This window comes from Girardinichthys multiradiatus, chromosome 15 (assembly GCF_021462225.1).
Source record: "Girardinichthys multiradiatus isolate DD_20200921_A chromosome 15, DD_fGirMul_XY1, whole genome shotgun sequence".
In the NCBI taxonomy this organism is placed as follows: domain Eukaryota; kingdom Metazoa; phylum Chordata; class Actinopteri; order Cyprinodontiformes; family Goodeidae; genus Girardinichthys; species Girardinichthys multiradiatus.
This window is the reverse complement of record NC_061808.1, coordinates 3,376,987-3,398,458: the sequence shown is the minus strand read 5'-3', so window position 1 is coordinate 3,398,458 and position 21,472 is coordinate 3,376,987. Positions and strand designations below refer to the sequence as shown.

The window sequence follows — 21,472 nt, the reverse complement described above, 5'->3', positions numbered from 1 at the left end:
GTTTATGATGGACATTTTGACACAGTCAACTGATGACATAATTTTAGCCCCACCCACAAACAAACAAGTGAGTGTAGCTTCCATCTGGAAGGTCCGATCTACTCCACATTTTGAATGCTTCTCGCCAGACCAAAACTCTGCATGACCGAAGATCATATGACATGTTGCTCACAGTGCCACCTAGTGGTGACGTGTTGAAGTGAAGCGATGTTGTCAGTGGCGTGTAGGATGCGATGCCAGGCTCCCGTGGTCGCTGCACAGGCCGAGTTGCGCTGAGGTGGGAGGGCCTTCAAGGCTGCTTGCAGCTTTAATTGTAGTTGTTGTTGTAGTAGTGGTAGTAGTATTAATGGTAGTATTAGTAGTAGCAGAAGTAAAAGTATTGGTAGAAGTAATGTTAATAGTAGTAGTTGTTGTGGTAGTGGTGGTACTAGTAGCAAAATATACATATTTACTATTCTGTTCTTTATAGAGTAACAGAAGGATACCAGGCTGATATTAGCTGGGTAATTAGTCAGGCTGTCTGCTCAGGTAGCCAGCCTGTGGCTGAATGAGCTCATGGCTTTCTGACGGTCAGTTTAAATTTAGCATCACCCAATAGAATTGACGGTTGGAGCTGCTTTAGTTTTCACACCAGCAACTGGTGGGGGAGGGGCCTTACTTCTAACTCTGCCATACTCTATACAGGCAAAGAAATCTCGGGTAACTGCGGCACTTTCTCTGGTATCTCATGAAAATAAATTTGAGCAAACATTTTAAGAGATTTGAAACACTCTTTTAAACCCTTGGTCTAACCTGATACCAGCAGCTGACCCGTTTACATACAAACATACTGAGATTTATACATTAGTAGAAGACCTGCACAAAAACACCGAAAAACACGTTTTAATAGTAGTAATGTAAAACTTTCTGAGTTTTCCGCTCTGCAACTGATCCCAGTGTTAACTGACTTTAAAAGTTTGCCATTTCTTCATCTGACTGCCAGCATTCAGCAACAGGTGAGGGATGGGGAGCGATGTCTGCTGGTGTCTCCCTAATAGAAACGTGTAACTTGTGCTTTGTTGAAGTTGTGGACGGGAGGTGGATGTGCGGCGCCACACGTTGCCATGTTTCATGAAATCCCTCAAGCTTTCCTCTGGTCGATCCTCGTCGTTCCTGCTGACGCAAACAGATGAAATATAAATCAGAGCGGGTTTTGTGGTCGATTGAAGTTTTTCAGAGAAACTGGCTGTCTAACAGTTGCAGAACCCTTTCATGCGTATTTGGTCAAGATCCAGAATGTTTTGTCAGCTACGTGAACATCAGCTGCTCTTTAGTGTTGTTGTTTTATGATTTCTCCTTCCTGAGTTGTTGGATCATATTTTCCCCAAGCATCAGCCTTGTTTGAGGAAATCTGGAGCTGAATGTAAGTTGTTGATATTTTCCATGTTTGTGCCAGCTTCACTCATTAGGATACTAAAACCTCTCGATGAGAACGGAGGAGCATTGTGAGCTGAGAGAGCAGAACCACTTTGTGTTTAATGTGTTTCTCAGAACCCCGAGCTGCTGCTGCCGCAGTGGAGGCAGCCTCCTCGGGCCAAACTGAGCGCTTCACACGGGCTCGTAAAGTTCCCAGCAGAAACAAACCGCAGCACACATGTGGCGGTTAGTGGTGCAGGCTCTGCCGCTGGCCTTCAGAACAGAAGCTGAAGGTTTGGACAGCTGAGGAGCAGGAAGCTGTAAATATCTGAGTGATGAGGAACACCGCTCCTTCAAAGCGGCAGAATCACATCCTAAACTTCGCATTTAATAAACGTTTTGTCAAACATGCCGACGCTGCCAGCTTTGTTGCTCCACATCATACCCTGACACTGGATGTTTGTGGGTTTTAGAGGCATGAACTGGCAGGAAGAGCAGATCTTCACACAGTTCTTATGACAGAATTATAAGCTCTCATGTACATTTTAAACTTCACTGAGGATGTATGAGAAAGCTGTCCAGATCAGTGGTGCTGATTGTGTTTTTATTGGATTTTTCTTCTTTTTAACCTGTTGTTAGTTGTTTTTTATCTTAGTTCATCTTCTCCCACTCCGGCTTTGGATCTGTCCAACGCTGCTGTGTGTGAATCACCATTAATGCTGTATTCTGTTTTTTCTTCTCCAATATGGTTCAACTTCAGGACCATCTGGGTAGAAAAATAACCTAAAAATACGAATTTTTCAGCTCTAAACACAATCGTAGTTTTAACTCACTGCGCCTTTTGTGATCTACTTTCATCTACTTTATATCCAGTAAGTACTTATTTCCCTTTATCTCCACATGTTACAGGTTTTATTTGGGGTTATTCATAGTTTTAGAGAAAAACTCGACACTTCATGTCATTCAACAGGTTAACAGACATTTTTACCATGGTAGATCAGTCATTTGCAGGTTTAAACCAGAGCAGGTTTCTATATCAGGACGAGGGATTGCTGTTAAACCCAACTGGTTCCAGTTCTCTGGGCGTCCTTGAATAATGAATTGGATCTGAGTCTGACTATAGGACTAGATAGTGTAGGAATGAATGGATGTGAACTGGACTGGGACCAAGCTGAATAATGTATGACTGGACATGAATTTGGTCCTATAAAAATAACTTAAGATGACATTTGTTGTAAATTGAAGCTTTATAAATATAATTTTATATTTTTTCCTCTACTGGAGCTAAAAATGCAGCTTTTGCATATATTGTTACATTTCATTATATTTTTACTTTGCAAGTTGAACGATTGAAAACTGAACGTAGCTGTCAGCGAACCACGATGCCTTAAATGTTTCAACAGGACATCTCAGTTTCCCCACCTCCATCCCCCTCCTCTTCCTCCTCACTCTTTGATATCCTACTGAAAGACGAGGATGAGGAGAGGGAGGAGACGAAGTACCTGGGGCCGTGAGTCAGGTCTCCGCTCTCTGAGCTGGTATCTGGGCTCTCTAACACTGACCTCAGCTCAGTTGAAAGCTACGGTGTTGTGTTCAGGTGCAATAATAGGGTGGATTTTTACAGTTTTGGGCCACCATCAGTTAATTTTTAATCTGCTCTAAGTTTAGATGAGCTGATTGGAATATTTATGCAACTGGATCAACAAAGGAGTTTTAAAGTACATTGAATTAAACCACATTTTTGCAACTTGCAACAGTTAAAACCTTTTAGATTTTCTTTAAACACGGGATTCATTTCTTATTTCCAGACATTTGTTTAGGAATGGGTAAGACAGAACAAAGACAGTAAGGCTGAGGTGAAAAGGAGGAATGAAAGGAGGAGAAAGGAATGCTGCTGGAGTAAAGGAATGTGAGAGAAATGCCTGAAAGGACAGAGAGGTGAAAAGAGAGAAGGGCAGGATGATGGAAGCCGTCTGAGCTGCAGGATTAGTCTCTGAATGACACAGAGGAACCTCAGATTCTATCAGTTATTCTTTAAAACTGACGTCTGAGAGCTTGTTTCTGTCAGATCAACTAGTTTCCAATCATTTACTTCCTGGTTTGGATGAGAGTGGAAGGGGAAAACAGGAAAAATGGTCTGGAAGTACAAATCTTGTTCTCTATCCTCACGTTCTATCCATCCATTCATTTGTAATCATGTCCATTCATCCATCCGTCCGCCACTCCATCCTTGCCACCAGGCTGCCATCAACTGCCATTCTAAACCCAAGGGACTCTTTAACGTGTCGCGCCTCCTAAATAAAACACTGCAGTCAAGAACAAATGTTTGTATATATGTGACGACCAGTCAGTACTTTTAAATAGGACTTAGTTTTCAGAGAGCGGCTGCTTGTTTGAGACTTAAATTCTGGTCTGTTTCTCAGATGAAAATAATGTTTCTGTAGGGCTTCTCCTGTGCCCTAGCAAATGAGGGAATCACCATAGCAACCTGTGAATAAGCATTTCCTGACTCTGGGTTTTGTATCACTCGTCTGCTTCTTTAATAAGACATGATGCCATCATGGCTGCCCTCATAGACTCTGTATAGTATCTGAAATCAGACCATTTTTTCTTATTTGTCACATCCCCTGATCTGCTCTGACCCAGAATGCATCTCTTTGAGTATAAATAACCTAATAGAAGTACTTATCCAATCTGCTGTTAGTTTGAGGCTTTGCCCTTTCTTCTGTAAATAATTTCCGATCTATTTACAGTCTATTATGTTTAATATAATCCAGTTACATCACACAGCCGCAGCAGTAATTTGTAGACATCAGTAGAGAAACACTTTGCTGGATGCTGTCAGGACCATAAAAGCCTAACAATTTAAACCGATTAATTTAATTAGTGGGAACACTGAATGAGCTGCCAAAAACAGCCACAAATCTAAATGTAAATTTGGCTCCAACAATATTTGTGCAGTTGTTACATTAAGATGCATTATTTCAGTTTTAGTTTGTCAAAGAGAAGCCAGCTGTGGGGCATCCTGTGAGGACAGAGGAGCGCTGTAAAGATTCACACAGACTGACTGAAGTGAAGGTGGCGATGATCTGCAGCCAGCTCCTCCAGGTGGGAGATGGTCCAAAATGAAATATTCCTCTATTCTTCACCTCAGTTTAAAAACATTATGATGGGAATAGGAAAGTTCTGAAGAGATGTTTCTGAACATGTTCAAGAAAAACTGAATCATAGTGAATTTATTACAGTAATCCAGTTCAGGAAGTAAAACTCATTTTATTTAGATAAATTACAAACAGAGTGATCTGTTAAAAGCATTTATTTCTGTTCATTTTTAAGATTATTTCTTACAACCAATGAAAACCTTTAGAAGTTTACACCAAACCAATAAAAAAAATCTATCCGAATGTATTAATGGAAAGTTGAGTGGAAGTGTTGTGCACAAAGCTACTCCTTCTTCCTTGTGTTTTTAGCCACTCCTGAACCATAGAAAACATCAGACGCATCTTACCAGGGCCAAGGAGAGAAAGGACAGGACTGTTGCTCAGTGGTGCAAGCTCCTCTTTTCAGATCAAACTTAATTATGCATTTCATTTGGAAATCAAGGTCCCAGAGTCTGGAGGAAGAGCGGCGAGGCACACACTTCAATTGTTCGGGCCATTTTGTGTCGTACACAATCTTCATTACCCTTTGACGAGGAGCGTAGGCCACAAAAGGACATTGCTAAACAATTTGGCTATTCAGAGTGCTTTATCTGAACATGATACTTGGAAGTTAAGTGGAAGGAAAAAGTGTGGAAGGCAAAATATGCACAAGCAAGAGGGGTAACCGCAACCTTGACAAGATTGTGAGGCAAACCCCCATAAAGAGTTTGAGGTGGTTGATGCTTCAAGAGCCACAACAGATAGATTTATCCAGGACATGGGCTAAAAATGAGAAATGCTGAAAAAGGAGATGATACTCTGGCACATATAAAGACTAAGGAACGACAGCAATTCTTATCAACAAAAGAACATTTCCATGACAAAATCAGGAAATCCTAATCAGATATTTCAGGTTGTTAGAGGCGAGCTTCTTCTCCGGGGTAAGAAGCATGTAATATAGGTCTGCTAACTTCCTGTCCTCCATGTTGGAGGACTAACTGATAACCGGGTATCACAGGGTGATGCCAGGTTTGTCTTTCAGTAAATCTGAGAGCAGAGCTGTACTTTGTCATTCTGTGGTATAAAGCCTTTGCTGGGACACTAGAAAAGAGAACTGATGGTGAAAACTCAGATTCAGGAGGACCAATGTGTTTTAATGTCCTGTGGTACATCCATCAAACCTGGATTAGATTGTTCAATACTAATTATTTAAAACACTGTTTATAGTCTATTAGATCTGTATTCATGAAAATTAAAACATTTAAATCATAAATTTGCCTTTTTTAGTTTTTTTTATTTATTATTTATGCATTTGCTATTTTAAATTGTTTTGCATTATTTCATTTCAAAAATAATAATTTTATTCCCGAAATGTTGAAATCTTGTTTTTTTTTGATCCCGTGTCGCGCGTCGTCTCTTCAGCTGGATGTCAGCACAATGTTGGGTGAAGCTCTGCAGATCCCGGCTGAAGTTATTGAAATGAAACAGCTACTGTGGTGCCTTAGAATTAAACATGTGAGTAAAGATTCTGGTTGTTCAATATTACAGCGCCATCTATGTATGAAACTGCTTCTCCTGCAGCAGCTGAGAGAAGAGCCGTTTTTATTGTCAGTAACCTTCTGCCTTCATTGCTCTTCAGCGCTTGAACATTACTGATCATTTCAATTTTAAATTGACAGTTTTAGTTTAACTCCACGTGTGTTTCTACACATTGCTACATGTGTTTAATAGTGGAATAAAGCTTCTTCTCCTCGCTCCATGAAGTCTGCTCTCACTGCTGGGAATTTCTTCATTGGGAGCCAATTCTTTCCTTAATTCCTGCATTTGCTTATCAGCCGACATGTTTGCATGGGTGAACTTCCTCTGTGCTGTTAGTGCTCCTGATTGGTTGACAGGCCCACACATGAGCTGTTGGTCGGGGTTTTTTTTTATCAGCTGTGAGAGGAAAAATGTCATCGCAGTCAGAACAACAGAGCAGGAAGAGGAGCGGAGGTTAGATTTAAAGATCAGAGATCTGATTTAGAGATCATGTCACTCATCCTTCAGGTTCTACTGAAGCTGCTGCACTGTTTATGTGCACTGGCGTGGCAATTAAGAGCTGAATTATTTGTGCTGGTTTAATGTGGTTTGTTAGTGGATAACAGGGGAGATCTGCAGGGAGATATTGCTGCTCGTTACTCTGCCTTCATGCACAGCCTGATTGGGACAGACTATACTTCTGTGGTTCTGGAGCACTGTGTCCTGAAGTTTCCAATAAAGTCTGAACAAAGGATGTCTTTTCTGCTGACTATGAGTTCATATACAGCTGAGAAGACTCAGCTAGTTGTTGGCCGTTGCCGATTACAGGTTCTTCATACAGCATTTATACCCTTTAAACTTGTTCACATTATGTGAAGCTAAAACGCTGAAAACTAATTAACAATGCTGCTGTGTGAGAACATTGGTGAAAACCAAGGAACACCGCTGACAGGTCAGGGAGAACGTTCTAGAGAAGTTTAAAGCAGAGTCAGGTTCTACAACAATATCCAAAGCTTTAAACACTTCCCAGAACTCGGGTTCAATCATCTGAACATAGAGAGAGGATGGACCAACTGCAGACCTACTAAGACATGGACATCCACCTAAACTGACAGGCTGGGCAAAGAAAGCATTAATCAGAGAAGGGCCTGGTTACTCTGGAGGAGCTGCAGCGATCCACAGCTCAGAGGGGAGAATCTCTCAACAGGTCGACTATTTTGTTTTTTTTCTTCCACTTTCTTCCACTATTCATTTCACTCCTAAAACCTGAGTAAAACACTGTGTGGTTTGTGAATTTAACATTACAAACGGATGCATGGACTGAATATATCTGTGTCGCACTGGAACACGATATTGTTTGGTGGTTTTACTTGAATAAAATAAGTCAGTGATGAAAATGTGTTCTGTGTGGGAGTTTGATCACTTATCCTGGGCTGAAAGCTCTGGCAGCCAGACTGCCGGGAAACAAGAGGCTGTGCAGGCGGAAACATGAGAAGCGGTTTTTAGAGTCCAGTTAGGATGAATAGTGTAGCTTCTGAACAAACCTTACACCCCCTGAGAGAGGGGTCTGCTGTAAACAAGGAGGGAAGAGGGAGATCCAGGAATGTGAGTAATGCTGCTACTTTGAGTTCTTACTGTTGAAAAAGCAGTTTGATGTTTTTCTTGTTGCATCCAAGCGTGTCACAGTTTCAGGTGAAGTAAAGGTTCTGCTGTTTAAACACACAGTGATGCTTGTGAATGTGTCCCTCTGCAGCTGCAGGTTTCTGTAGCTCAAACATTTATTAGTGAGTCCGATATTTCATGTTGGGATCCACAACTGATTATGAGGATTTAATTTGGGATACAGCAGCTTAGAGCAGATTATGTTCTATGCTTAAAACAATGTAGGTGCTGCTCCTCCAGATGTGTGGAGCTGGTGCATACCTCCAGCCGTCATTGGGCTAGGAGTGAGGTCCACCCTGGATAGGTGGCCAGTCTATTTCAGGGCAACACAGGGACAAACAACACACACTGACTTCTTAGGGACATTTAGATAAACCAATTTCCTGACTTGCATGTTCTTGAACTGTGGGAGTTTTCACACCTGGAGGGAACCCACGTAGACACAGAGAGAACATAAAAACTCATGCAAAAAGACACAAGCCTAGGATTTGAACCCAGTACCTCTTATAAATAAATAATAACTTTTAAATAAAATAAAAACCACTCTAGACTCTGAAAAGTTTGTTTTACTTTTTACTTCAGCAAGTTATTTCAAATTTTGATGCAAAAAGTGAAAAATCTTTTCCCTAGAAAATTGGATAATTGCATAAGACCAATTAAAAAATGCTTTAAAGCTGAAACTATTGTGGCCTACATAATCCTGAGGAAAAGTGCTACTAGACAGTCTTCCTGCAGACAGTCATTGACAACCTCCAGAAGGAGGGTAAGCCTCAAAAGGTCATTGCTAAAGAGTGTACCCAAACATATTAACGGAAAGTTGAGTGTAAGGTAAAAAGTCACAGTGCTATAGTCTGATGCCTTCCATGCCACACTGCATTTATTTAGTAATTTATGCAAAAGGAGCAAGGCCAAGCATTGAGTGTCTATAATGTACATTGACATACTTTTCAGCAGGCTGACATTTCTGTATAATAAAAAATCCCTTTTTATTTGTCTGATGTAACGTAAGGTTCTTAGCCATAATCATCTAAACTTACAGACTTTTGACCACTGAGCAACTGTCCAGACCATTTTCTCTTTAGCCCAGGTAAAACACATCCAACATCTCTGGTTCAGGCCTAATTTTTGACACCAGGAATGTGACAGTTGTAGCTCATGTTCTGGATACGTCTTTATTTGGTGTTTAAAGCACTGACTCAAGCTCCAGTCCACACCTTGAGAATCTCCCCCATTCAGAACTGTTTCTTATGCAGTTTCTCCCTCCACACTTTTCCCTCCAGTTAACTTTCCATTATTGTGCTTGGATAGAGCACCCTGTGGGCAGTCAGCTTCTTTAGCAGTAACCTGTTGTGACTTGTGGAGGGTATCAGTAGCTGTCTGACAACTGACCAGTCAGCATTGAACTCCTTGATTGTGCCATAACATTTCTGTGATAAAATTATTTTAATAATATGTAATGCAGAGTGATGCAGTTCGTCATCAACGCTCAGTTTGCAGCAGACACCATCCACATATTTTGCCTGCATGTTCAATCTAATCACCCCTAACCTGAATCCCAACAGAGCATAATATCACATCTAATGAGCATGAAACTTTGATGGGGACTGATTGTTCACCGGGAGAAACAGCAGCTGTAAAGAAGTGAAAGTCTCCAGTGGAGTTCCTGTCAGCAGGAGCTGAACAAGGCCTCCTGACGTGAAGCTGCGCAGTATGAATGTTTCTGAAAAATGTGGCCTAGACAGATTGTTTTGTCCCCTTGGTGGGTTCACACATGCAGAGAAAGAAATGATGGGTGCTGACACACACACTGCTGTTTCTGACGTTTCCAGTGCGTTGGCTGTGGTTTGGCTGCAGCGAGGGCCGGGCCTCAGATGAACAGAGTACATTGTTGCTCCCAATGAGAAAGGCAAACCATTCTTTCCATTTTCCACTTCAGCTCTTGTCTTTTTTGTGTTTCATGTTGGGGAGCTCTCTATTTTTTCCAGCAGTTTTAGAAAACGATTGAATGCCAACATGTTTTTCATTAGTGTTCTTTAAAAACCAGCCATTGGTGGTTGAGTACTGGTTTCTAGACTGTAACGTTAACTCTCATGGTTAGAGAGCACCGAACATCCAAAAATGATCACTATTATCATTGATTAATTGCCAAAGATACTACTAAATTATTAATTTTAGGGGTATAATTTAATATAAAAATCATGTTTCGGTTTTTGGTTCACTTCAATCAAGAGAAACAAATAAAAAGTGGCCACTACGGCATGGACTGGAGATTTTACTTAACAGTGGCTAAGCGGACATAGCGGATGGATAGATGGACGGACGGATGGATGGATGAATGGATGGATGAATGGATGGATGATAAAAAATAAAACCAGTCAAAATGGTTCATGTAGTTGCCAACATTGGAGAATAAAAAAGGCTTAAATCACTTTGAAGTTGTTTTGATATTTAGACAATGTAATGTAGGAGATCTACTCGAATGCACTATAAAAGCACAGCTGTTTGCTACACTGGACATTTTCAGTACATATATGTGCACCGTTACACCTCAATTTCATTTCATTGCAACCTTAGCCATGCATTAATTGAAACACAAGGAGATAAATCCTGAGTCATAATTCTCATTGTTGGTCGATTTGGTAGAGTTCAGGAACATTCGGTTGGTTCCTGACACAAACCTGGCTTTCTTCTTTATTCAATGGGTCTATTGATGACCTATATTTTTTTATTATAGCCCAGAAACCTTCCTTATACATTAACCTAATCTGTTAGATTAAGAGGATTGTGAAAAAGTTCATTAAGTTACGTCATCACATCATCTGCATAGAAGAAGATTTTATTTTCCAATCTTACGCCTAAGACTGTCCTCCATGTCTATTAACTGCAAAGAAGAGGTTGTTCTAATGTAATTGGAAATAACTATGACCACCCATGTCTATCCCATTTCCAGATCTGGATTATTCCTCTTGCTATACTCTGTATTTTCTTTAAAAAAGTACTACTGTTAATTGATTGTTTAACTTCTCTTTGGGCTGCTGAGCTTTTCTCTAACTTAACATTTCCCAGTGTGGGTCTGTTTTCTCCTAAAAACTTGAAAGAAAGATCCAAACAATTTTTCTTGAATTTTCTGCTCTACTTTTAAAAGAAATCTGGGTTTGCTGCATGGATCTTTAAAGTCCTTCATTCTGACAAAAATTCCCTACTGCTGACCCAGCCTTGATAACTGTACCTAACTAAAGTTGGTCTTTGCCTCCTATGTCATTTCGCTCTAGTCTCGTCTCCATCCCGTCCTCTTTGTCTTGTCCTGGTTTTATTACTCATGTATTTGGAGGTTTGACTCACTGACTTTATCCTACCATCATCTCCAGTAATGGGCTGCAGCTCCATAAATTGTAACGTGGTGCTGACTGAGGCCCAGGGAGAGTTCAAGTCACCCTGCTATCCCCAGAAATACCCCAACGCTCAGACCTGTAAGTGGACCTTGCAGGCGCCAGCCGGCTTCATCATCCAGCTCTCCTTCTTGGATTTCGAACTGGAAGAGGCGCAGGACTGCATGTACGACTGGGTCATGGTGAACACCGGTAACACAGAATCAAAGTTTTGTGGTCTGACGGCCAGTGGTTTGACACTGAACTCGACAAGGAACGTGATGGAGATTTCCTTCCTCTCTGACTTCAGCATACAGAAGAAGGGGTTCATGGTTAGCTTCCAGCACGGTAGGTTCTGGCTATGATTTGCAAGCTAAACCAGGTGGAAACGCCTCAGACATATCGACCTGAGCTTTCAGATTCGGGTGGAAACTTAAATAATATTGTATGGTTCTAAACGTCTTTCAAATGCCTGATGTGGGCTTTGTTTTTCATCAGTTTGGCAGCTTGTTTTAGTCACTAACCTAAGATGTCACCTGCAGCTACCACAGGAAGAGGTGCATCAGCTGCATTGCCCAGTTTATGATGTACTTTTTTGATTTTCTGTTCAAAGCAAATACGATCAAACCCAAGGCAGTTGATGTCTTAAATCTAAAAAACTTAGGTGTTTTGTTGTCTCTGTATCCATTTTTGTTCGTCTGAATCAATTAAAACAATGAATGTTCTCCGTGTGTTCAGCCTCTAACTTTACTCTTCTTTTTATCATCTTTCCTTCCTTCCCATGCCTCCTCCATCTCTCCTCCCCAGTTGCCGTGGCACTGAGGAACCAGAAGGTGAAAATCCCAAATGTTAATGGACAGGTCGCAGAGGTTGCCAACTCTGTTTCCATCCCAGCGCTCAGTGAACTGACTATATGCTTTGAGGTTGAAAGAGTGGGCTTTAATCAGGTGCTGACAAAGTTTTACTTTGACGTTTTTTACCTGTGGTATTTACTGTTTCAAGGTTTCACGTGTGTAGAAGTCATTGAGGCTTGTGGAGGAGGTGGAAATGCATCAATTTCAATTCAATGGCAGTTAAAACAGTGCATATTGATGCATAGTTCAGGTTCAGGTTACTTATTCATTTCTCACCCTAAATAGCAGACTTAGTCAGTGATGTTTAGAACCGATGAGTGATATATATTTTTATAAATTAGATTTGTTTTTGTATAAATCATAATGTGAACAACTTTTCAGGCTGCAATGTATTCTAAAACCCATCCATCCATTCACTGTCCTAGTTTCTGAGATCAGGTTGTGGGAGACAGACCCACACATCCCTCTGCCCGGGTTCACTCTCCAGCTTACTCTGGGATGCTTTGAGGCCCGTCCTTCAAGCATGGGACTATAAGATTCAGCAAGTGGACCTCATGAGAAAACTCTAATGCAGAGAATCTACAGTTCTACTTTGAGCTCACCTTGTTCTTTCTATTATATCCCATGACCAGAGGTGAGGGTTAAAATGTAGATGGATCATTAAATCAAGAGCTTTGCTTTTTAACTCTTTCTTCACCACAACAGACCAGAGTGGTGCCTGCCTTACTGTGACGAGGCTTGTGAACTAGACATTGACATACCTTTCTTAATGTGATTCTGACAAACATCACGTCAGACTCAGAGAAGCTGACTCTTATCCCCACTGTGAATCGCTTCAGTGTTCATAGTCATGGTTGGAAAATGCTGACACAACCACATCATCTGCAAAAAGCAAAGATGAGACCCTGAGGTTCCTAAACTGGACATCCTCCTCTGCATGACTTCAACTTGAGTTCACGTTCATGAACACCACAAACATACAGTTTGGGGGAGATTCAAACCTGCGCTTGGATCAAACAACTTCATGCCGAGAATAATGTGCACACTTGATGTGGTTATAAGAGCACTGGAGAGCCCGATTAAAAGCAACCCAGACACCCAATACCCAATGCAAACTGCTTAGAGGGACACAGACATCCCTCAGATGGCACTACTTTAACATCCATTCTTCAACAACAGGTGATGGGTCAACATGGACAAGAGATGAATTAAGGAAACCTTTTGTTAAGTTCAACAGTGGAGAGTTAGACAGATTCCTGAGGTTAATGTTGTCCAGAACTTGCACTTGTCTTGGTTTGGACCATCACACTGTGGGAACATTGACTGAAATCCTTCATGGCTTGGTAATTCTTCTGGATGGAACAGCTTTGAAAATTTGAGAGGAAGAATAGTAACAGTATTAAATGATGATGGAATTCACTGCAGCTTGAACTATTTACAGAATGAAATGTATGAAACATATCTAACATATACGTTTTTTTGTTTTCTGAACAGAAAGAATGGCTCTTCACGTACTACGATACTAACAACAACGTGGCGCTAAGCTTCGGCTACAATCAGACGGGCATGCAAATGGTTATCGACGGAGTGATCTGCCCAGTGGAGTCAATCGTCTCTGCTGCTAACTTCACCTCCTCCATGAAGCGCTTCTGTGTCCTCTGGACGTCCTCAAATGGCCGTGTGGCGGTTTACTTCAATGGGAACTACTTGGGGAAGACCTGCTCGCCCTCTAGTGGCCATAATGTAACGGCTGGAGGAGTCTTCCAGTTAGGAGGTAAGTGACCTTCACATATTGATGTGTGATGGATATTATGGCTTAAATACAGTAATGACCGTGGTGGTGTTTTCAGTGTGAGGATAGGTGTAGTTTGTCAGCTTTTTGGTCAGTTTCCACTCACATAGCCGTGGCAGAAGGCTGATCTTGTGACTGATGTATTATTTGTGTTAGTTTGGTGATTTGTTTTTTGGATCATTATCTTGCTGAAAAATCCAAAGATGACCCATTTTCAGCTATCTGACAGATATTTATTAAAAATATTACAAACCGTTATTGATGTCACACACGAGATCTCCAAGGCCTAAGAAAGGGAAATTGGCCCACAGCATCACAGATTCTCCACCATACTTAATAGTGGGCATGAGGCCCTTTTCCATGTATTCATCCTTTGTTTTACCACGGGAATGCTCTTTACTGAAAAGCTCAAACGTGGTCAGATCTCACTAAAGTTTCTAGTTTTAACCTTTAGGAAACCCCACCTGTCTACATTTGTGATGGTAGCTCAAAACAGGCTTTTTCCTACCATGCCTTTTTGGCGAGCAGTTAGCATGTAGATTCTTGATAAGAAGCTATTTTTTGAAGGCATTTCCTATGAGAATGAACACACATCTGTTTTATTTAGAGGCATGTTCTCTTTTCCTTCCCATTTTGAAGACTAGCTGAACTATTATGACTATTGTTCTTGTATTAATAAAACATCGATGCTGATTTAGAGCTGAAAGTTGTAAAGCAAGCGTGATGTTCTCATTCTATTTCATGGTTTAAACTGTATGCATACATATTTATGCATAGGGGTGCAGAGTTTCAGAGGGAACATGTACAACTTGCGCCTGTGGAATCGTGCCATGACGGTGCAGGAGCTCAACACCATGACCTGCGACATGGTGGGAAACATCATCGACTGGGACAACAGCCAATGGACCATCTCGTCCTCTCTTGCTCAGACCGACAACACGCTTAGCTGCAGTGAGTAAATGTGCTAATCCTCATCTGAACTAAATTAAGTGATTTCCTGAATGTAAATGTCAACCAAAGTTGCTGTGGACTAGTCAGCGTTACTAGAACTAGCGAGTTAAAGCGAACTTGTGAGTTAGTGCCTGATCAGGTCAACTGAGATCTGTTATATAAGGTACCAGCTTCCCTGTCATAGAAGGTATAAAAACTTTGTTAAAAAACTGACTTTCTATGGTGTTTCCCAGAGATGGCGGCTCGAGTTTAAACTCCGACTTGAGTCGGAAAAAAAAGACTCTTGGCTCAACTTAGACTTGTGCCCTAAAGACTTGGGTCTTGACTTGGACTCGTGATCTGACACTCGAGTCCTAGTTCCAGTTTTTATTTCATGCAATGAAGAGTGAAAGGAAACCGGTATGTGAGCTCCAGAATGCAGATGCTGCTCATGTTTTACTATGAAAGGATGAGCCTGATTATTAGCCAGTGATGTCAGTGGGTTATTATGGGATGTTAATGGCTCATGACTCGTTACCAGGCCTCTGCAGAGCTGAATGACTGAATGCTGATGAGGGAATTCAGCCATTTGATTCAGTTGTGTTGCATCTAAAACTGCAGGATGGTAGCTCTCGACTGGACTTGGGCAGCCCTGCTGTAGGAGACGTGTCGGGTTGGAAAGACCCATCAATTTCATGTTGGAAATACAGATTCAGAGCTGAAATATGACGGGAATAAAATGGAGTTTGGCTGTGTTTCTCTGTACTCTGGGGTAATTTAACAGAAAACTGTAAGCCCTGAAGCTGTGGGGGTGAAAGTCATCAAAAATCCCTACATTTTGATGTAAGAACTTTGCATGTGAAGGCGAAACTGTGGTCATGAAAGTATTTTAAATCCAAAAAGTCATGTAAAAAGACATGTCAAAATATTGATTGTGTGACATCATCACACATGTGGAAGAATCTAAACAACAGATCAGGTTTAAACTAAGACTTTCTGTGAGCCGCTGGAACGTGTCTCTGAGCTGTGGGGCTCCAAAACGTCCTGGGTTTTCACTGCTTCTAAACAAAATCATACAGTAGTCTATGGGAAAATAGCTGAGTTTATGAACACGGTTCAACATATCAAGCTGGAGCACAAGATTCCAAATCAAACCACATGTTTTGATGTCTGTATGGGATTATTTAATGCAGTGAGAGCAGCAGTGTCCCTTTCCCTGCAGAATATCTCGTTTGCAGAGTATCGATCTGGGAAAATTATTCCTAATTCCTAGTTATTCCCGGAAATGCCAAGAGATGTGGATATTGCCAGATCCAGGTCCAAACGCTTAACACTAAATAATAATACAAGCAGAAAAGAGTTAAACAATTCAGACTGTTAGAGATTTCAGTCAAATCCTGATACCTTCTGTCTTCAGATGGTGAGTTAATGGTTTCCAGTAAGCTGGTTGGCTGTGGACCAAACTTCCATCTGAGTCTGGGGTTGTTTCAGAACCACACTTGGCTCAGTTGGGGCAAATTCTCCCCTAGTTCCCGACATGAACTACAAAGCGACTCAAGAGGGACACAGTGTGCTGATTTATTCACACTTTCACTGTATTTCTGTGCCCACAGTAGCAATAAAATGCATTTTGCACACAGACACATCCACAGAACCACTTGTACAAGCCGAGGTGTGGGTTCACAGAGTGGACTCTCTTGGACTGGGAGCTGTAAATGAGTGTGGAGCCACAGTGGGTTTTTTCTCTGCCAGCCGTGTGTCCAATGAAGAATGGAGGTCCGTGTTTATGGAGCAGTTCTTACAAAATGCATGACTCTGCAGTTAGGTTCCAGACTCTCCTGCCCACACTTAACTTTCATACAACTTTATAAACTAATGTTAAGCATAAATTATTTCATGTTTGGCTTTGTCCCACAGCACAAAGATTAAACAACCAGCACAAAGGTCAAATACAGAATAACCCGCTGAAGAGCAAAACATCAAAAAGCACAATCAAACCTGAAGTTAACTTTCTTTTAACTTTAACGTGTTTTTAATTTCACAAGATGCTAACGGAGCCGTCTAATTCCTGGAGGTCCAAAAGACATTTAGCTTGTTTGGGTTTTTCTGGATCTCCAGCCAGATGCGCCTGTTTGAATTGCTGTCAACTGAAACTCTGCCAGTGATTTATTTAACAGTTAATGTTTGATCTGTTCATGTTGTAAATGAATGGGGAGTCTTGGTTGTTTTTCTGTCACTGCAGTGATCCACCCATTGAGCATTTTTCATTTAAAAACATTTAAAATACTTCAAGACCATCTGGGCTGATGGAATGAATGTTTGTGGAAAAATGAAAACAATGAAACACTCTTTGTTTCCTATATTTTATTTTCATATATTTGATAAAAAATCTACATTAATGGAAATAAAACAGCACTGATGTTGAATGTAGACGTTTTGTCTGAAATGCTTTTGTGAATTTCCTCCAGAAAAGTGATTAACGTCCAAATTTGGAGTTGGTTTGTATTTAGAACCAGTTCATGCAGTTCTGCTACCAAAGCAAAGGACTGGTCCTTGCAGTGAAGAGCTGCTGGGATTCTTGCACCAGTTGTTAAGTAAGGAGCCACTTTAATGAGGGACTGGATGCAGGATTAGGATTGGACCCTGTGGTTTTAGACCAAACACTAACTGGGAAAATAGAGGATCATTTGTAAAACATTATTTTTCACAGTTGTTTTTGTTTAGCTGACAGTTTTGGTGGTTTTCCAGCTCTTTTAAGCATAAGTCTAAAAAGCTTGATCACTGTTTATTTTAAGAAATTAAGAAATGTCCAGATAATCTAAGAACTTCAAGAAAACTTTGTAATTCTACAATGAAAACTGTTATTTAGACTCTATAAACGAGGGCTTATTATTGTGTACAATATGATGATTGTTTTACCTGATGTCAACTAACCTGTTCTTCTTTTCACAGTCTGCTACCCTCATTGCACTCACTTAACTGCTGCTGCGCCCACTAGTGGTGAGTGCTGCTAACACGCTTCTAATATGCATAGCTTTGTACCATTCTGCTTGTGCTAACAGAGCTTTGATGCATGCAAAAGAATGGATACACTTTCCTGTGTTGTGTGATTTTTAGTCCCATAAATGTCATGTCAATATAAAAATGTGTGTTATTGGTAAAACATGATTAAAAAATCCCCAAACTCATTCACTAACATCATGTACTGATAATAAAGTTTCAGATTATGTAAATGAATATTACTGTATGATTTACTGAGGTTTCAGTGAAGATCTGACTGCTAATTGGACTATCGTTGAGCTGCAGGGTGCAAACAGCGTCAAGATGCTGGAGATAGAAATTCACAGCTTGACTTAATGCGTTTTAACTATGGAAATATTATCCCCACATTTAACCCATCCAGGTCATATGCAGTTGAAACTAAGAGCAGTTCCAGAACCGTATGAACCATAAGGTTTGGACTCAGTCGTTTATGGAGGGTAACACTGAAAAATAGACACAATTACTCTAAATGTAAAGTAAGAGATGTTTTGCCATTAAAATATAATCTTCAATCTGTTTTATAGGTATTTAAGGTGATAGATCAACACTAGTTACTAAATAATTTGGAGGTGGCAGTAAAATAATACATTATTATAATAGCTTTTTTTACTACTAAGTATCTGAAAAGTGTGGCATGCATCAGTATCAATGCTTTGCAGAGCCAACTTTTGCTGCAATTACAGCTGCAAGTCTGTGGGTTTGTCTCTACAAGTTTTAAACATCTCAACTCTGACATGTTTTCCTATTATTCCCACTGTAAAAAAGCTCAAACTCAGAGTGAATGGAGAGCATTCATTTTCTAGTACTAAACTTCTAGTTCAGATTGTCGGTTGGATTTAGGTGAGGACTTTGACTAGGCCATTCTAACACATAGCTCTGATTGCATGTTTAGGGTTGTTGTCCTGCTGGAAGGTGAACCTCCACCCCAGTTCTCCTGGCTTTCTTCCAGGATTGTACCTTAACAGCCCTGACCAGCTTCCCTGTGCTTGCTGGAGAAACCATCCACACATCATGATGCTGCCACCCCCATGTTTTACTCTGGGGATCATATGTTCAGGGGAAAGTGCAGTGTTACTTTTTTGCTACATATAATGTTTTGCATGTAAGCTAAAAAGTGGTTTGTGGCTAAATGCAGCAGGATGTCTAGTAGCTTTTTTCTTGTCATTTTCTTGGCCATTTTTGTAGTTTAATAACAATTATCTAGCGACGCGACTAACATCAGAAGAAGGCACGATGCTACTGCTATTACAACAATAGTTCGGAAGTCATATCAATACAATAAATTCATGTCTAAAATAAAGTTTGCTGTCATTTCAGCGTTATTTGCAGCTGACCGCTTTGTTGCACAAGTCGTTTCCATAGACAGATGGAATCAGAAGAAGTCTTTCAGCTAATCCTTCCTGATGCTGGTAGAGGTTACTAAGGGCAGTCGTCCTTGAAGTGGAGAAATAGAAATAATTCCACTGATGTGGGAACATTTCCAGGAAAAATAACATTTATCCAGGGACTTCGAAGAGGTTCTGATGCTGGGGGACGCTGTAATGAACTGTGTGGATTAATACACCCAACAACTGAACTCAGCTTATTTGGACAACAAAATCACAGCAAGTAATAAATATGGTGCAAAACTGATCAGCCGGAAGTCCTTGACCTTATTTAGCTGTTCCACAGTAAATACTGTAATGTAACAGTTGGGAAAACTTAACAGATGATAGAGAAAACTGAACGGACTAAAAAATAAGACCCAAACAGAATAAAAAGACATCTTTTCAGCACCTGCAGAGACAAAATTAAACTTTTCTGCTCTCCTACAGACACCAAGTACACAACAAGATGTATTTAAAGGCTAAAAAATGCATGATATGTCCACTTTAACTAAAAACTATCCTGTTAATGCTGTTATATTCTTCCTTGGTCTTATTCTTATTGTTCAATCATGAACTCTGACCCTTAACTGAGGGTGTGAGGCCTGCAGAGCTTTAGATGTTTTGGGTTCTTCTGTGACCTCCTGATGAGTCGTTGATGAGCTCTTGGAGTAGTTTTCAAAGGCCAGCACCTCCTGGAAAGGTTCTCCGCTCCTCCATTTTTTCTCTATCTATAGATCATGGTTCTCACTGTGGTTCTCTGGAGTCCTAAACTCTTAGAAATGACCTTGTAACCCTTTCTAGACCGATGGATGTCAAGACTTTGATTTTGATGTGTTGCTTCTTGAGATCTTTTACCCTACTTCATGTTGTAAAACAGGTTCTGTTTAAGTAATTTGTTCATTCTACAAATCAGACTCTCTTTTCTAAAACAATGCGGTTAATCACTAATAACTGATGATTTGACAAGGAGGACCAGGTTGGTTTGGATAGATGTTTTTTGCTTATTAACTGAAACATCATTTGAAAGCTGCTTTTTCTGCATATTTACTCTGGTTGTGACTGTCAGTCAGTGGACACATGTGCTGTGGACTCTGCATCCTCAGAGGCAAAGACTTCCAGGCATTTTAATACACAGCCACCCTGAGCAGAAAAACCTCTTCTGCACATCTTCTCTCCAGGCTTCAGATGATTTGACAAGCTCTTGTCAGACTGCGTTTGTTGCTGCTTCCTGTTTGCAGTGCCAGTCAGAGTGGATCGCTGACACACAAGCTCGGTACATACACACCGGGGTTGTCACAGCAGCACCAAGAGGCTGTCAGTCAGCCGCTCTGCTCATGTCAGAGACTTCAGGATGGTTCCTGATCTCCATATCTGACGGCTACCCGAAGGTCATCCCTGTGCAGAGATGGAGCTTTGCTCATTGGCTATTTATCAGTTAACCACAAAAAGAGCAACCCAGTTCAGTTTGTGATACTTTTCCAAACTACTATAAAGCTACTAGCATATAGACAGTTTCCTCTTTGAGTGAAGAGTCTCTTTGCTTCTTTCCGTCACTATTAGACTGCACAGAAATCTATTAAATCCAGAACTTTTGGATTTGTGCTCCTTGGATTTGTACACATTTTAAAAGCATTATTATTTGAATCTAAAATGAGAGGATGTTGGAGGTATCTACAATAATCCATAGTTCACCTTTATGAGGTTCAATACTGAATGTTCAATATGTCAAACTTGTGAAAGGAAACCAGCTTCTATGCTAAGAAATTATGGCGCCTGTAGCTGATCCTTGTTCCAGATCCTGTATGTGTAGTCGTGGAGAAGAGGGCTTTTTGGTAGGGAACCACAGTCCCCCCATCTGTATTATGTTGCAGATGTTGAAGTTCAGAGACCATGGTTCCCAACCCAAAACAACTAGATTGCTCTCTCTGGGTTGTAAGTCAGTTTGTGCCTCAGGCGGAGGTCTTGATCATGCTGTGTTACTAAGTGTTGGTATGATGGAGAGAGAGATGGATAGCGGGATCAGGGCCTCATCTGCAGTAATGTGGGCGTTGCTTTGATCAGTCATGGTGAGAAATAGCTGAGTCAAATAGCAAAGCTCGGGATTCACCGGTCTGACTACGTTCCCGCCCTCACCTATGACAAGGAGATGTGGATCTTGACTGGAAGGAGATCCTGGATACAAGCAGCTAAAATGAGCTTCCTTCGTAGGTTCGCTGGTTAGCTGATCTACTTACCTTATCTCTTCAGAGACAAGGTAAGTAGATCCATCATCTGGATTGAGCTCAGAGCCAAGCTGCTCCTCCACATCAAAAGGTGTCAGTTGAGGTCGTTTGACCTATTGATGTAAATCACTGGATTGGACATGGTCTATTAGTGGCTATTGAGAATGAGGTGCGTCCACAGT

General features: G+C 40.9%; 1 protein-coding gene across 1 annotated transcript in view; it reads left to right on the top strand.

The window, feature by feature from the left end:
* Positions 1-21,472, top strand: part of LOC124882455 (adhesion G-protein coupled receptor G6-like) — a 70,547-nt gene that overhangs the window by 18,832 nt on the left and 30,243 nt on the right. Inside the window, exons 3-7 of the mRNA XM_047388864.1 lie at positions 11,084-11,431; positions 11,891-12,030; positions 13,432-13,711; positions 14,507-14,680; positions 17,612-17,659. Of these exons, the coding sequence (XP_047244820.1) occupies positions 11,084-11,431; positions 11,891-12,030; positions 13,432-13,711; positions 14,507-14,680; positions 17,612-17,659 (990 nt within the window). The remainder of the gene's footprint in view (positions 1-11,083; positions 11,432-11,890; positions 12,031-13,431; positions 13,712-14,506; positions 14,681-17,611; positions 17,660-21,472) is intronic.